At 43.0% G+C, this 17,574-nt stretch overlaps 1 protein-coding gene across 3 annotated transcripts in view; it reads left to right on the top strand.

Annotated features, from left to right (window-relative positions):
* The window catches only part of DNAI1 (dynein axonemal intermediate chain 1), a 139,520-nt gene that overhangs the window by 86,257 nt on the left and 35,689 nt on the right, over positions 1-17,574 (top strand). For all 3 annotated transcript variants that reach the window (XM_083883044.1, XM_083883043.1, XM_083883042.1), the window contains 4 exons: positions 284-371; positions 2,248-2,327; positions 8,878-9,026; positions 9,874-9,973. In XM_083883044.1, coding sequence (XP_083739170.1) covers positions 284-371; positions 2,248-2,327; positions 8,878-9,026; positions 9,874-9,973 — 417 coding nt within the window. The remainder of the gene's footprint in view (positions 1-283; positions 372-2,247; positions 2,328-8,877; positions 9,027-9,873; positions 9,974-17,574) is intronic.

Below are 17,574 nucleotides of genomic sequence, written 5' to 3'. Positions count from 1 at the left end.
ACTTTCACTAAAATCACTGATCCCAAAACTCAAAGTTTTCCAGGTCAAGTGCACATGTTGAGGTAATGTACCAGTGGCTCTCAGTTCCACTGCACCAAAGCATCAGTTTCCTGAAGATTTTATGGAAAGCATCATGTTAGCAAGCTGCCAAATGTGAAACATTAAGCAACTTCTGGGCAGCTTTTAAAAATTCCTCCATAAAATTTGCCATTTCAAAGTACTGAATGTCTCTGTTTTGTTGCTGCAAAGCATGCTATTCATGTGGAATCTTCTCTGCCTGCAGAATGAGCTGGTTCATATGGATGTCATCAAGCTGTCAGCAGATGGAACAACGATGCAGGGGCCAGAGGGGCTGCAGCTGCAAACGTTTGGTAAGAGCCCAACTCCTTGCCATGCTGATTAATTACTGATACAAAGCCTCTAATCAGTTATCCTGGGAAATTAAATTGGGAGCAGGGTGTTGAGATGGAAAGGAGCTAAAAGAGAGTTATGCCTCCTTGCTTTCCTCATGCAGTCGGGCAAAGTCTGGAGCAATGGCCACTGAGTCAAGTTTTTCTGGTTACATATTTCCTTTACTTACTTTACTTATTCATAAACAGATGAATTGAACATTAATTCAAGAAATGTCTATTTTACTGGGCTATCTCTGTGTGGATAAAACACATAAAACACATAAAACACATACTTGTTTATGTCAAAACTCAGTTTTGTTCTTTCTGCCTGACATTGATCTGGACTGACAAAATCAAGGTGAAAAGCAACCTCTGCTCTTTCCTGGGTGCACAGTTCACCCAGCCAGCTTTGGGATGTGCCTCATCGAGTTTGGGCTCTGCAAAAACACATCACCTTTTCTGAGCTACTATGTTATGCTCTCTCCATACAAAGTGGAGTAAGTACAGTCCTTCTAAGCTGAATCCTCTCATCCTGATCATCCTGCGCTTGAGACAGGATGGGATGAGTCAGCTCTGGAGGTCCTGAATCACACAAAGAAGTCCTTGAGGAATCCTCTTATCATCCTTCTACACCTGCTTTTGACTAAGAAGATGGGACCTCTGTTTGGCGGGGTGCCTTGCTCTGCTTTTAAGAATTGCTGTGTTTCTAGGCTAGTAACTGCTGAACAGTCTATGGGAAGCTTTGCACTACCACATAGGTTGCAAGAAACCAGCTAAAGCAGCATGCTGTGGAACTCACAGGGGCTTTGGGATTATTTGTTAGTGTTACTGGGAAATGGATTTTCAAAGACTTGTCTTGAATATTTAGCAATCTATTTGAATGTTAAAAATGCAGATGGTATTAGAGAGTTGAAATTACTGTAACAATTCCTTTGAGAACTATTTTTTGCTAATGTTAAAGACATAATGCTTAAGATGTCTGCCTGTGCAGAAAGTTTCTGTAACTGTGCTTCTGAGCCTTGTCTGCTTGTTCCGTTTCTCATCTGATGGGTGCTGATGGTTGCTGATGGCCTGCTGGTAGGGACAGCCTCAAGTAGCTTTGATACTCAGCAGACATTTCATCATCTGCTCAAGAACCCTGCTGAAATTTCTTTCACCAAATGTGAACTGGCTTTCTTGGATGATGATACATCTGCCTCAGGAGCAGAAGGCACAAAATCTCAATGAGTCACATCCTGTTTGTGGTTGACACCTGTTTTAAACATAGTTCACAATGTCGCACAATTCAGGGCTTTTGACATTAACAAGATCCTTCTGTCCTTAATAGAGGATTTCTTCCCAAATCACATTCTTTGCTATTGGCTTTACTGAAGCAAGCCTGCTAAATGGGTTCTGAATTAAGGGAAAAAGGAGCACAGAAAGGTATGATGGGGTGTTTTCTCACTGAGCTCTTTTATGCATAGGAAACCACTTACATTTTTGTGGATACTAAACAAACAGAAAAGATCTGTTCTTCCCGAGTAAGAGGTGGCCAGATCCTTGCAATATTTATGTTTGCATCAGGCATTTTCAACTCTGACCAGAATGAATTCTAGGCTGAAATTGTTTCCAGTTCCCTCCTGGTTCATTCAGTGCCCTTCTACATGTCTCTGGGGTTGCTGTTCAAATTGCAGGTCTTGGGGACATGCACAGCTTGAAAAGTTTAGCAGAAGGAGTGGCTTTGATTTCTTTTGGGAGCATCTGGCTAGTAAATCACTTCTGAAAACACAGGCAGTGTGTGTTTACCATAGGCAGGAAGCATGTTTTGGCCAGCTGAACCAATTCTCTGTGTGACAGACCTTTCTTTTGTTAACAGGCAGCGGGACATCGTTTGATTTTCACAAAAAGATAGACTATTTGTTTCTTGTGGGTACTGAAGAGGGCAAGATCTATAAGGTAAAAATTATTTCTTTATCCTTTGTTTTACATCCCCTGACCCATGTGTGTCTTTTAGGCTTATCATCTGAACTGTTTGCTCAGGTGGTAACAAAGTACACCTTCAGAGCCTGGTCCTGCCCTGGGATGCCTGTGGTGAGCCTGAGATGAGAGGAGCACTGCAGAGGGTCACAGGGAGCTCTCTGCACAGACCCAATTAAGACCCTATTTTGCAGAAACGTTTTTCATGCAAACTGCATGCCAGAAAATGCTTTGCAGATTGCAGCTGCGCAAGTGAAGTGCTAGGTAGGATCAGAGCAGAAGTTAAAAAGCATTGATCCTCTGTCCCCATGACTATGAAATGGCAGGAAAAATATCAGCTCTAACCCTTTTTAGACTTGTTATCCTGTGAGCAGTGAGGCTAATGAAGCTATATTTCCTATGGATTAGTGTCCTGCAGTCCTTCCCTTCCACAATCCCATAGAATCATTTAGATCGGAAAAGACATCTAAGATCTTTCTAGATCCTTTTAGATCCTACTTTCTCCTTGCTCTCCTATCTCCAGTCCATTGCTACATACTCAAATCTTCTTCCTTCTGATCACCCCACTGTGTTCCCAGCTCAGCGATCCCACCTCCACACTGTAACCCTTGTTTCCTGCAGACGGTGCTGGCTACCTCCACTCCAATGCCCTCCTGCAGCCTGGTGCCTTGCTTCCCAGTGCCAGGCAGGAGCTGTCAGCCAGCCAGCTCCAGCTGTGTGGTGAGTGCAGCAGCCACGCTGTGCTTGCCCTTCCCACACTGGGGGCACTGCCCAGATGTTTTGTACTCTCTGGCCATTGCTTTTAACAGAATGTGTAAGAAAGACCTGAATGTTACCACATCACACATGCAGCCAGCTTTGGCTGAAAATACCATTGAGGCCAAAAGTTGTTTGTAAAGAGAGACAAGCGCACAGAGGGACACAGGCATCATATTTTCTTGAGAAATTGAGTTAAAAATAGGAAGTTTTGAGTTCTGCTGTATTTAGCCTTGAAAATAAAGCCCGTAGTGCCTTCTTAATACAACTGTTATTTGCACAGCATTCCTCTGAGCTGGCTCGGGGGCTCTGTTAAATCTGTAGCCACAGCTCTTTATTGTGGAGGGTGGACAACCAGCAGGAGGCTGACATGCAGAGCAGATGCATCCAGCCATCCCTAGAGGATGATCTAAACTCATTCCCCCATATCCCACCTGCAAAATGAACTTGAAACAGAATAAGGACCCAAAGGAAATCATATCCTGAAATCTATATCAATCATTTAGGCAAGATGTGCTTAACAAATATGTATCCCTTGCAGAGGGACAATGCTGATAGAAATTTCTTCCTCTGCCAGGCAGTATCTAGGGAGGATTTCTGAGTAGTGCTCAGTTGCTTTGGACAAGATAGGTGCAGAAGGGAGGTGGGAGGAGTGGGCAGCTGAGCTGTTGACAGTGGGCAGTTGGTCGGTGCACTGTTTTTTTGCTGATGTTTTCAGGACACAAAACATCTATGCAGGCATGGGAGTATATGTTCTGAGCTGTCTGGTCACCCACAGGAGTTGATACCCTGGGTATTGAACTCTAAACTGATGGATATTGTTGTGTTTATTCCTGATCGAAAGGCAGTAAAGAACCACAGGTTTTAACTTCCTCTAGGGTTGGGTGAGTGATGGATGTAGGTGACTGTGGCAGTGGATGTCAGTGTGAGATAGGGCCATCAGGAGAAATATTCAGGATGGTGTTCTGGCTGAATTACACAGGAAAGAAACTCTTCATGGAGGAGCACTGGACAGGAGAGAATTTGGCACTGAAAAAGCTGTAGGTGTTTCTGCAGATAATCTTCAGTGAAACTAGAATTAGGATGGGGTTTTAACAGAAGAAGTGATCCCAGCCATGAAGCCATGCAGATATTTTAGCAGTCCTTGTATGGATAGATACTGCTACATAGGATCCCTTTTATTGTCAGGGTTACTGGTAAGCAACATTCCTGCATTGGTGAGCCTCACTTTAGAGTTACCACTCTCATGTCATGCAACACAGCCCTATAAACCCCTGTTGTTCCCATGGGCAGGAAGAGCCTACCTTCAATCAGACTATAGACATTAACACAGGGAAGAGAAATCTTGTGTGTAGGATGAGCAGGCTTCCACAGTATCTACAAAAGACATGAGGAAGAGTGGTTCCACTCTTAGCAACCCCCAAGAGCTTACTACAAACAATTTCAAAAGTTTTGGGGTCAGCTGCTACTCCAGACATTTCCCAAGGAATACCTTGCACCTTCATCACGTACTCTACTGAAACACTGCACATCTGAATCCCTTACTGGAGCTGCCTATGAACTGCCTCCTGCAGCCTTGCTCCACTTATATACTGAGACAGTCCCACTGCAGCCTGAGCAGCTCTCTGGTCCTGTGGCTGCACTGAGCAGGAGTGATTTTTGTGCATTTGCATCTTGAGTGAGATGGACAGATTCCTCACATGAGTCTGAGTCAGGGATCAAACATGGGCTGCTCTCCCCAGGGACCGAATTTTAGATTATTTATTAAATAAATTGGAAAATGAATTCCAGGGAAACTTTTTTTTCATTTCCCAAGAGAGCAGGAATGCCCACAAATAGCATGATAATATGTTAATTCTTTAGCTGCAGAACAATTATGGTGAAAATGGCTTAGTTAATAGTGTTTCTGAAGCCAAGAAACCATTATCTAAATTACACACAGACCTATTTATTGCCTTTTTTTTTTTTTTTTTTTTTTTAGAGGAGAAACTGTTTCTGCATTAATAAGATTCTGCAATGCAATTCTGAATATCTTACTTGCTGTTTAGGAATTGTTCAGCTTGGCATCAAAAAGCATAGTCTCTGAGATTTGTGTTGAAGCATTGTGATTTTAAGTCTTTGGTCAGAATAATTCCAATAAATAGGCCTTAAATAATTAGGCCTTAAAATTTTTCCTAAATAGAAAAATTGTGAGGAAATTCAAATACACTCATGTAGGAAAAGTTTGGGTTTTTTCAGTGTTAGGCAGTTTTCTTGAGAGTAACAAATGGATAATAAAACCTAGTGCAAGACTGACTAGAAGAAAAGGTTATTCTAATTTTAAACAAAACTAATTTCACTCATACTCATTCTCTTATACTACATACCAGAACATTTATATCTTTCTGTTTGGAACAGTATTATTATTACAGATGACAAAGGATAGTGGCTGTTTAATTCTTATCACATCTCTTGAGTTTTCCCTGAAAGAGGATGACAAACAGTTTTCTGGACAGACTCCTGACTTCCAGTGACCTTTAGTAATAGAGAAATCCTTTGCATCACTGTTTAGCCTTGCTTTGTCTTAGGCAAAGTTGTATTCCTTGTCTGGATATTTTATGGTTTATGTTCTTCATCTTCTCACCACCTTATCTTTGGGGCTTCTGTCTGTGTTCTGTCTGGTTGTCTAGTTCCTGGACTGGCTGTATTTTTCATCAATTACCACAAGTTCTTTCTTTTACCATCTCCTGTTGTTCCTCCTGATGCGTTCATGTGCCTTGGTTTCTCTTTGTGAGCCCTTTTGCAAGTCCCAGCATTTCTGTTACAGATCTCTACAAGCAAGCAGTCACTGAGCTAAAACCAGGAGAGCCTCTGGTGTAGCTGGTGACAGCCTGTCCACCACAATGTGGGACACATTTGTGTCTGGTTTCTGAAGAGCATTGGGATGTGCTGAGCTGCCTGAAGTGTCAGCGTTGGATAGTACTGTCTTTCTGTTGCCAGATACAAACCTTCTCTGAAAAAAATTGCTCTTGGATTTCTGTATTGCATAGATTCTCAGTGTTCCTGTTAGTGAACTGAAGAAACCCTCTACCTTATAAGGACAAGTAATAACCACCCATTCACTGGGTATGTGGGAGAGTTTTGTGTCAGACTAATGTCTAGTGTAAACTGAAGTGCCGTTAATGAAGATTATTCATATCATATTCATATTCTTCAGAGTTCTCCTTTTCTCCCAGTATTCCTCCCCCATGTTTTGTAGCCTTTGTAGTCAAGAGTCATCTTTGACTGGTTTCTGGTATTGCCATAGATGTATTTTTGCATTTCTGTCTCAACATAAAAATACTGTTTACCATTCAAACACGTCTACCATCATTTAAGTAGGAGAAAAACACTCAGCAAATTCGAGCAGTGCTCTAGAAGATCAGAGAGGCTGCACAAATTCCTTCTCTCTGAATCTAGTCATTCAAAGCTCTCCTGTCAGGACTTAGGTGTCACATATTCCAGTAGTTTTGTTTTCACACTGACATACCTAATAATTGTAGGGTTCTTGAACTGAATAGTAGGGAAAGACTTTGCCAGCAGTTCTAGTTAGCTCAGAAACTGTTTTTATTTGTTAAAGTCATACTCCTCTTCTGAGCTTTTTCTCAAATTTGTGGTGTTTCTTCAAAATGCATCTTGGGAAGAAGGCAGCCCTGTTTTGCACTCAGAGATAATGACAAGGGTTGTGGTTAATGTAGTGTGGGGCTGGCAGGCACTGCCAGAGCACAGTGGATGCCTTTAGGCTAAAGTACACACGCAAGGTTCATTTCTCACAAGGGACACAGGTGTGAGTCTGCCCTACAGAAATCTTTTTGCTGCTAATTTCATAGAAAAAAATGCAGATCCCTTTCCTGTCGTGGGGATTGCAAAGGCATTTCTGTGGATCAGCACATCCCAGAGCATGATGGATCTTCTGTACCAATGCCCAGAGAGCTGCACTGATCAAGGCTCAGCCCACACAAGCCTTTGAAAACAGGGCACAGAGCATTACAGTTCTGTTGGAGGCAGACAGATCTGGTTAACATCTTGCTCTTCAAAGTTCCCAGGTAAAGGGACCGTCAATCCATACACTTGAAAGGACAGATGGACAAAGCAGTTTCTCTCTTGTGTTAATTACTTGTGACCTGTCCTGTTTCCAGCAAAGTGACTTTCCAAACAAGGCAACTACTGATTTTCCTGATGGCTGAACATTAAGAATTATGAAGTAATGTTATGAAACATGACATTAAAGGAGATTTCTGTCTCACAATTAAATGCAGGGGTAGCAACAGAGAGTATGCAACGAACTTTTAGCAAGCTATAGACACTGTCAGTAAATCTCAATGGGACATGAGCCACTTTCTTGTTTCCATTTCCTACCACAATAAGGTTCTCAGGGAGGTAGGAGCTGCTACTGTGAGAATGGTCTAGCACCCTTATTCCAGTACCTGCACCAGTGAACATTTACCTAGACAGTAAATGTTACTTGTAATAAAGAGTTAAGCCTTATGATTTGTTAGATCTTTGGTTTGGAAGGATTAAAGTTATGTAACACTTCAGAAATCCTGCTACTTGGGCATATGATGTGGTGCTGCATTCAGTAGGGAGTAATGAAAAGTCCTTGCTGTGACAGTAGTGAGGCAAACCAACAGAAAATCATGAAACCAACTCCAAGCTGCGGTATGGATACAGCTTGTATGAGAACACAACCAAAAGGACATTTCATGTGAGATGGAGTCTTTGTTGCTAGTGAAGGAAGCCTCTAACGTGCTTGGAGGGAAGGAGGTTTTGGGAGGATAACCTAAAATTTCCATGTACACAGAACTGACAGGATCTGAATCAACTCCCCTTGCAGCCAAATAGATTGTAATTTCTCCCTGTGTCATAAGCTCACATGCAAGGTGACTTTTCCAAAGGTCCCAAATGTTTTCCTTTTCCAGCTCTTGAAGACATCCTTTATTTTGCAATTTGGCAGCACCCACAGCCGTGATGCTGCTGGTCTGACCCTTGCATGTCTGTATAGGGATTGTCCAGTTCACAGGCTGCTATTGGCTGCTATTCAGTGGGGCCCCCTGGCCTGTCAGGGACATGCTTGAATCCTGGACAACCCCTGTGGTTCTCACACCACACTGGGGAGTCTCAAGTGGCACAACAGAAAGAGCAGCAGAGTTATACAATGGGGCAGGATCTCTGAGCAGGCTGTCCAGGGTGATGACAGGAGAGGATTTACAGCATCTTTCCAAAGTCCTTAGAGTCAAAGGGACTGGTAAGGCATTCTTGTGCTGAGAGCACTGTTACTGGAGGTTTTAACTGCGACACTTCAAGTCCACACACTGCTGTAAGCATTTGTGCTCCTGAGCAGTACAGGGTACTGTAAGCACACAGTACTCATGAGCAGCACAGGGTTATTCTCCCTTGCCTTTCTTGTGAACCTTTTACACATGAGAAGCACAGCAGGAACCCAGGCTGGCAGGAAGGCAATGTAGCTCCCACAGTCGAGAATGGTCTCCGGGGCCTGTCTGTTTAAATCCAACCAGGCAACTTCAATTCCTATCTCTCTGTGTTGCAGAGGGGAGTAGGATGTTGCCTGCAAGTGGGCCAAAACAGCATATGCTAAATTATTGATTTTCTGTAGCACCTCTGGGTACCAGCCACCTATTCCAAGCCAGCCCAAAAGTTCCTGAGGAGTCATACAAGTAGTCAGAGGCATCTTTCTACATGAATTTAAGCTTCAGGAGGTCTAGCTCTGATTACTGAGTGGTTCTTTCCATTGCAGTGTTCAAAAAATTATTCAAGCCAGTTTCTGGATGTGTTTGAAGCCCATCACATGGCTGTAGACTCAATCAGCTGGAATCCCTTCCACTTGAAAGTCTTCATTTCCTGCAGCTCTGACTGGACAGTCAAGATCTGGGATCACACCATCAAGTAGGTCCTGCTGGGTCCTGGTGTGGGTAAGAAGGTCCAGCCTGAAATACCAGCAGCACATGTTGACTCTGCTTGTACCTCAGTCTCAGTTTCCTTCCCAGGTGTTGATAATGCTAATTGCTTTTCTATTTTTTTTACTCAGATTTGTACTCCCCAGGTATGAGATATATGATATAGCATCAGCTGCCCCAGGAACTTGCCAAGCAGCATAGCTAAGCACAGAACCTGACTGCTTTGCTTTGGATCTGGATTCCTTTAGACAGGAATATATATTTCTCTACTATAGCAGAGAAATGCTACAGAGAAATGTCACGGACTTGCCTCTAGCTTCAGGGGCCAGAAGCCTCTTAAGAGCCAGAGAAGAAAAAAAAAAAAAAATGGAACATTTTAAAATATGGAATGAAGTTCAGGGTTAGTGGTTAAGGAATGTCTGGTTTCAATCAGGAAATTGATTTTGTTGTAAATCAGTCAGAGTCACATATTTCCTGTTGCCAATACTGCTCTAATATTCAAAGTTGTTGTCAGAAGTCCAGAGAAGGGAGATAATTTTTTCCTGTATGATTATTAATATTAGCCAGAGAGACTCCATCTTTCTGTGTGTATTGGGAAGAAGTTTTCAAAATACTTTCAGAAAGAAACGTGCTACCTCTCTTCTCACTGCATCAGGTCAAATTCTGACCAATTTGTATTGGTGCCTTGCCTTTGGCTCAGACCCTGGCTGTTATCTGACACAGAGAAATACTCCATCTTCTGCTTTTGCAACATCCAAGTGTGCATGGCTCAGTGTTACACTTCCAGAGTGGCATGTGTTTAACATGAATTCTTCTCTTTATGTCTTTTGTTATAGGACTCCAATGTTTGTTTATGACCTGGGTACTGCTGTAGGGGATGTTGCATGGTCTCCTTACTCCTCCACAGTGTTTGCTGCAGTCACCATTGATGGGCAGGTGAGAGGCTGAGAGCAACACTGCTCTGATTCGAACTGTGAGAAAGTGAAAGGAGATTAGGACTGAGAGTGGGAATGGGCCAGCCCAATCCTGGCCAAGCCTATCAGGGAGCCACCAGAAGGAAGCCACCCTCTCCTATACTTTCCTGCCTTTGGCATACACATACATCCCTGGGCATTAATCTCTCAATCCTTCTCAAAGTAGATGTTGCAAATGCATACAAGTGCCTCCCTGCTCTCCTGTTAATCATGTGAAAGCAGGTGTGCAGCTTGCATATGGTGTGACTAAAACACTGAACTTCCTTGATATGAAAGCCCCAGTACATCCCTGGGGATGGAGAGATGATGTTCCAGATCAGAACTCCCCAATACAAGCTGACATCAGGGCATTGGTTCTGAACTTTCAAGGTGTAGAGAAGCAATGGAATAAAGTGGTTATATGTTGGAGTCCAGGACATCCCTTTTGGATGACCTGGGACCTGGGAAAAAGAATTTGAGCCCTGGACAGGGGGGTGTGGAGCTGGTCCAGGGGGGTTGGAAACCTTGGCACAGAGCCCAGGAAGACACTGAGTTTGATCTAAGCCCATGGGAGAAACTTCCAGCATTAGGAGAGGAATTGCAAATCACCAGGAAGTGAAAATAGTAGTTTAGAACAGTAGAACATACAAAATTCAATAGTTTTAGGATTCTTAGAATAGAGGTAAATGGGGGACAAGATGGTGGAATTTGGGTGGTACCTCGTGTCCCTCTCCTTCTTCCTTGTCCTCCATCTTCTGGGGTGGTGATGATATAAGATAGTTAGAGTGGATTGGGTCAAAGTAGAAGTGACCCTCTTAGTGTAAGCACTAGGCATTGGTGTGAAATAGTAAATAACCTACACGTAACTATCAGTATAAATGTAAGGTGACGTCCCATCGGTGGGCAGTCACCTCGTGTCCCAGCCGCTGTCCGGACCTCGCCTGGGAGCGGAGAAAAACTTTGTGATATCAAATAATAAACAGCTCGAGAAACCAGAAAGCAAGGCCTTGAAGACTCTGCTTCTTTGTACCAACATGACTCGGGGCTTTTAGAGGGCCAAGGACTTTAAACAACTTGAATCTCGGGTGAGAAAACCAACCTGAGAGTTATATACTTACACTGATACTTAAATTTAATTATAGTAATATGCCCAGGGTCATCCAATAGAATTTTGTTCCAGTTAAATAAAATCAACATTTTTCCACTATGTGGGACAGTCTCTAAGACTAATAGTTTGGTAATGAACTCTGTAGACCAGTCCTAATATTGGCATGATGACAGTTCTATTTTTACCCCTAGCCTTGTATTACAGTAGCTGAGATGGTTAATTTGGGCTTGGCAAGTAGCCAGGACATGTAGCTAGTCATCAATACTGGTTGAATACTGTAAGAGCACATTACTCCATTACCTTTATGTTTATGCTGGTATAAACTGGACAGTGTGCAGTTTGGCCAGAATTACTCTAGCAAAAGGATACCCTTTATGTATCCTCATCACTGAATTGATGCCTTGGCTACTTTACTGTAGTTTAACTGTTATGTTATAGCAAGAAAATAATTTCACTGATACACTGGCTCAGGCTGTGAATTTACCTCTCCTAAGCAGTAGAAATCTCTTCATTGGGTTACCTGGTCTCCCTGGAAAGCTCAGGATTCCATGGCCTATGTAATGTCGATGCTCTTCCTTCACAGTCAGGGTCAGGACTGGGTCCTTCTTTTGTGGATCTGTCTGCTCCCAGTCTCCCATACACCAAATGAAGGGCCTGCATGAAGGCAGTGAGTGCATTCAGTGCATCGGTCACATCCTCTGACTTGTCTCCCACAAGTGACATTGTGTGTGCAAGGGATCTGCTGGCAGCCACAGCTTTGACTGAGCGCTGGGATAAGCAGGGCAGAGAGCTGTGGGTACTGCAGCTGTGTCCTGGTGCCTGTGGGGAAAGGGATGGAGATGTCTGCAGGCAGAGATACATCCTGGGCAGCATGAACAGATGGAGAGTGAACACTCTGTGTACTTGGATTTCCTACTTATGTGGTAGTTCATCTCTAGAGATGCCTTACTCTACTTGAGTTCTCTCTTAGGGCTTTACCTACTGCAGAGAAAGTAGGTAAAGACCTATTGTTGTGGTCTTGGCAAGAGTTTGTGCCCTGGGGTCTTCCCATCCCACCCATAGCTTGTCCTAGCCACAGTAGCCACAGCATCCGTGGACCTAGAAGTCTATATGAGGCTACTGATAAGGCAAGTGATGGAGGTTAACACATGGCCAGAGTCTAATAAGCCACATGCTAATGTATCAATCTCTGAGGGTCCAGCCTTTGCAGAGAAGTGGCTAAATTAATTAGTGAGACTGCTTTTCAGTGGTATTTTGTAAATCAAAGGCTTTAATAAATAAAAATAACAAAATAACAAATGTTACAGAAAACAAATTATAAAGCCGAGCACAGGTGTCTGAGAAACCTCTTAACACCTTGCTAAGGTACTCCAAAAAGCCTTTTACTTCCTTAGTGCTCTTTCTTAAATACTGAATGTTCTAGGAGGGACAATTTGGCTTGCAGCCAATAAGATCACAAAGAGGCTTTGATTTACATTCTCAGAGCCCAATCCATGCCCTTGGGCTGGCACTGAGCCAATTACAATAAGAAGGGCACAGAACTTTAACTCTGGTTAAACTTCTTAAAGTGTCTAGAGGTAAACTGAAACTCTTTCCCTATTTGGAAACACCTGCTGGGGGTGTGAGGGATGCTTTGCTACGGGCAACAGACTGTTTGAGTTGGCAGCACTGCACCTAGGGTATCTCACTTGGCTATCCTTGGGTCTAATTCAGTAATCCTAAATAGAACATAATTTAATAGGATCTAATTCTGCTTTATGCCTTATCCCAAACTCTGAGAAGAGTGGCCATCAACCAGGAGCAGTCCAAAACTGGGCTGGCTAGCAGGACAGGTCCAGGAAAGACCTGCCTTACTATTACAGTAGGCTGGCCAGAGCTGATGCTGATAGAAATATTGGGCCTCTGTGTTAGCTACTAACCATGCTGGCTGCAGCAGGGTGTGTCTGAGACATAGCTTAGTTGCTATTGTTGAACAGAACCTTCTAGATCTGCAGTGGAAGTGGAATAGATGGTTGTTTACAGCTTTTTTTTTATTATTATTCCAGACATATTCCACTTTGTAGCACAGTGCACTTCTTGTGAATAACTCAGTGCCTTGCAAAGGGCAGGCTCCATTAATGCTGGAAAAAAAACCCAACCTGTGTTAATAGGATGTTCTATGATTCTCCAGAACAGAAAAATACAGGACATGAAGCCAGAAAATAAAACATTAAAGGCCTCCTGTTTGCAAACAGCCTCTGTCTTGGCATCTGCACATAATCATGCCTGAAAATTTTGAAGGTTGCCTGGAGGTGGTTTTAAAAGCAGGCCCTAATTGTGATCTTCAAGAGATACCTGGCATATTCTGTAAAATATTTTTCCTTATTCAAGCTGATGCTATGTGTCCAAAACATGTATGAGCCTCTTAAGACTGACTTGGAAATTGGGGCACTTTAGAATATAAAAATCTCTCAATCTCCATGAATCCAGGAGGTAGGGATTTAATAAAAGCTGTAAATATCAGGATCATTACGATAAAATGTGTTTGTTGGCAGCTGGGCATCTGCTTTGGACAGCACTGCCTCTTCATAAATAACCCAAGCTGCACATTCCACCACTGTTGCAGTGGATAATAACTGCTACTATGTCTCTCCATCAGGTTCTGGTTAATTTCTTTAGTTTCCTGCTTGATGATTATTTTGTTTCAGAAAGATCATAAACAGATTCATAAAAGAGAACACCTTGTGTTGTAGATTGTAAAAGCCTCACAGGAAGAAAAAGGCTAGCTGGGATGAGACACCTACTTTGGAAATAAAAAAAAAATGGAGGTGGATTTGAATAACTGGACACTTCCATTTAGGGTACAGGAAATGTGGAGATGTTGGTCAGCTTATTGTAAAGACAGAGGGCAGAGAAATGGAGGGGATGAAATTCAATCCTGCAGCATTCAGCAGCATTTGCTTTTGGCAATTTCCTTTAAGTCCATGTAAAACTTACATTCAAAGCATTAAAAAAAAATAAAATCATGTAAAACTGACAGTCACACCTGAAATTTCCTTATGGTCTTCTTTTACTTATTTTCATTAAAGAAAGAAATGGTGTTGGCATTTCCTTCACTTCTGTGTGTGCAGAATTCGTGCATGAATTGTTACACCTGCTAAAAAAGCTGAAGATTCATACCACAAGTGTCCTCCTGGCTGGATTCCAGGCTATGGACCATAGCTGCCCTAAGCAATGGGTACGATGATGTGGTCAAGCTGGGCTTTTTCATCTGAATAAGAAGCCCAGCAGTCTGCCAGTACCTTCAAGGAGGTCATTGAGAAGTTTAAGCATATGAAGTGATGATGAGACACAACAGCTGAAGCGAGTTGAAATGAGGGGTTTGGTCTGGATATATGGAAAAACTTCAGTTCTGAATGCAATCAGGTAGTGAAATAGCTTGTTCAGAGAGGTTGCGCTGTCTGTCCATGGAGGGCTTCAAGACCAGATTGGACTGAACAACCACAGCTGTCCTCAGAGTTGACCCTTCTTTAAGGAGAAGGTTAGAGAATTCTGTGAGTCTCTCTCAACCTGAACTGACTTCTAAGCCTGTGACCCTGAGAAATGTCCTGTGTGAAAAGGAGGATCCTAGGAGTTTTACCACAGGCTTATACATAAATCCATTCACTCTCATGTTTTTGTGGGCTTTGTTCTTCATTACTAGTGCAGCAAGAGGAAGGTCCTGTTATAACCATCTGTAGTAAATATTGATAGCCTCAAGATAAATGCCATTCAGTTGTTTTCTCTGCAGAGAAAACTGGTCAGACATATGCTCTGGGGTTTTTCCCCATTAGTGAAACAGATGACCTTTATCGATGTGAAACACTTGAATTAACCCAAACCTTCAGGAAGTTAGTTAATGGTTTGTTCTGCTTCTCAGGAAGTGAGTGTGCTCTTTCCACTTATATAAAACTGTTTTACTGTTTGTACAACTGTTTTGAATACAAAGCATTGAAGACCAGCTTTCTGTTGAATGTAACTCATAGGATAACCTGCCAAGGTTATTCTGTCAGCTGGTGTTGATGCCCATCTTTCTCAGTGGAGAGAGAAAGCACTTCCTTAGTGCTGGCACATGTGTCAGTGTAGACAGAGTGATTTGCAGAAACTTGCTGCCCATTTAGCATGGACTTGAAGCAAAAGCCAAACTCTGGGTTTAAAACATGAATGATTTTGCAAACAAGAGGCTTGTTAAACCTTTCAGGTTTTCAAATATTTCCCTCGGTATTTTTGACTTAGTCCTGCCTCTCCCTGTAGGGCATGAATCAGGGGTGCCAGCAGGCCTCTCATCTGTTGATACTTTTGCCTGGAGGTGTCAGGACAGTGGACATGACTACAGATGCCCTTGCTGCATTTGAATCTTTCCTCCTCCCCTTCTGCAGTAGGCCAGGGGGATTATCCATACCTTATGAGGCCACCACTAGCTCTGCAGGGCTGGGACGTGGTCTTTCCTGGTTCTCTGCACTGTGACCAGGGCAATTGCAGGGGTATAAAGACACTGAATGAGCATGAGTCTCTTTGTCATCACCCAAAAGGACCTTTGAATAGGCTGCAGCAGGTAGGAGCTTTCTTAAAGTGGCTTTGAAATTGTATTTGCAGCCTAAGTGGCTGTTTCTTGTAAAACTGTTAATTTTCTTTGGCTGCAAAACCTAAAAGGCTCATTCTTATTCCCTGCTGAATCTTTGAGACTGATGTGGACTGCTAGAGAGTCAGCTTTAGAACAAGGGCTGGTGGCATGTCAGTGCTCAATGAGATAGATGGTCTGAGTCCCAAAATTAATGCTGCCTTCACTTTGTGCCAATTAGGCTGTTCCCCATTCTTCTCCCTCTGCCACCAGACTCTTTCTGCATTGGTGTTTCTCTCCACTAGCAGCTGTTTTCAGGAAATAAAGCTGGCCTGGAAGACCGGTTTGGTGTTGCAGGCTCTGAGCCCTCACTTTTATACTGGTGCAGCCCCCATCCCACCATAGCATGCTCTAGTGGCCTCCAAGTGAGGATCAGGCATCTCAGGACACTACTGCTCACTCACATCCATTAGCTACTGATTGAATGTGAGGTGACTTTATCAGCAGGGTAGTTGGCTTCAGTACAAAGTCAAATTTAAACCCCTTTTGTTGATGGCTTTACAGGAATTGTTTTTTTTTACAGAGGCTCACAGGCCAGGTTTTCATTACTAAAGCTATTGCTCTTTCAGATTATGAAAATACAGCATTTTGACAAAACTGATTGGCTGAGATTAACTCGTTCATTAAGGCACATAGAAACCAAGTTTGCCTTTTTCTGCTTTATGGCAGTGTGAATCAAAGAAATTACTTCAACAGCACCTCAAAAGATTTTGTGTATTGATTAATCTTTTGGACTTTGCATAAAGACCTACTGGGGACACAGAGTCCATCAGAGGAGTCTGTAAGAGTTTATAAAGTTGCCCCTCTCTGCTCTTAATTAATTAATTAATTCACTTTTGGGAATGGCTTCTCAGGTTTGAATTTGCAAGTTTGGACATTGGTTGTTTTGGCCATTGAGATCCTCCAGCTGTCTGTCAAATCCTTTTGTACAGAGATAGCAGCTTCTAAACCTTGATCTTTATTACCTGGCATTTTATAATGACCTGCAATCTGCATGGATTCATTTTAAATGCCAGTCTCCAAACCATGACAGTTCAGTGTCTGCCCTATGTGCAGTTTTGCTGGCCTGCCATGGGGTGCAGGTGGCAGAGACCAGTGACTGCCTCACCCGTCAGATGTGGTACTGCCTTTTCTTGTGCAACTGCCTGCCCTTGCCCTTGCCCAGCCTGCAGTGCTGTATCTCCCTGGCAGAGCATAGACAGGACCCTGCCAGCATGAGAAGAAATGGAGCTTGGTCATGGTATGAGAGGCAGCCTGACATCAGGGACTGAATGAGCCGCTGACTGTGAGTCACAGCAGAGAGAGCGTAGGGGTACTGACACAACTGGGGTGTGTATTCAAGTAGCTCAGCCTTGGGAGATTTGTCTTGGGGCACTTAAAGGACGGTTGAAACTATCTCCCTTTTCTTTATCAGGTATTTGTGGTGGATGGCAGAGTAGGGAAGTGTCAGAAGACTGGAAAGAAAGACCCTGCCCAGTATTCAGTACTGTGAGAGTGCAGACAAGATTAGCTAGCCTAAACAAGCTAGATCCCAGAAAGATCCTGGGACAAATTATTGGTGGTTGTATTTGTGAGCACTGGTAGATCAAGGAGCAGGCAGTCTAGCAAGGTTTTACTAAGGCTGTGTCACATAAAACCAATCTAATGCTGTTCTTAAGAGTAACAGGCATGGTGGATCAGAGGAAGGGGATGGAATACATTCTTACAGGTTGACTTCAGGAACACTGCTTTATCCTAATCACTAAGGCATTCAGGGGAGAGACAGGCTGGCAGAACTGGTGACTGACAAGGAATTTAGCTTGGATAAACAAACACTTTCTTGTAAAACAATGTCTTG

This window comes from Zosterops lateralis, assembly GCF_965231275.1.
Source record: "Zosterops lateralis genome assembly, chromosome: Z".
Classification (NCBI taxonomy): Eukaryota; Metazoa; Chordata; class Aves; order Passeriformes; family Zosteropidae; genus Zosterops; species Zosterops lateralis.
The sequence above is the reverse complement of the archived record's forward strand: the minus strand, read 5'-3'. Positions and strand labels throughout refer to the sequence as shown.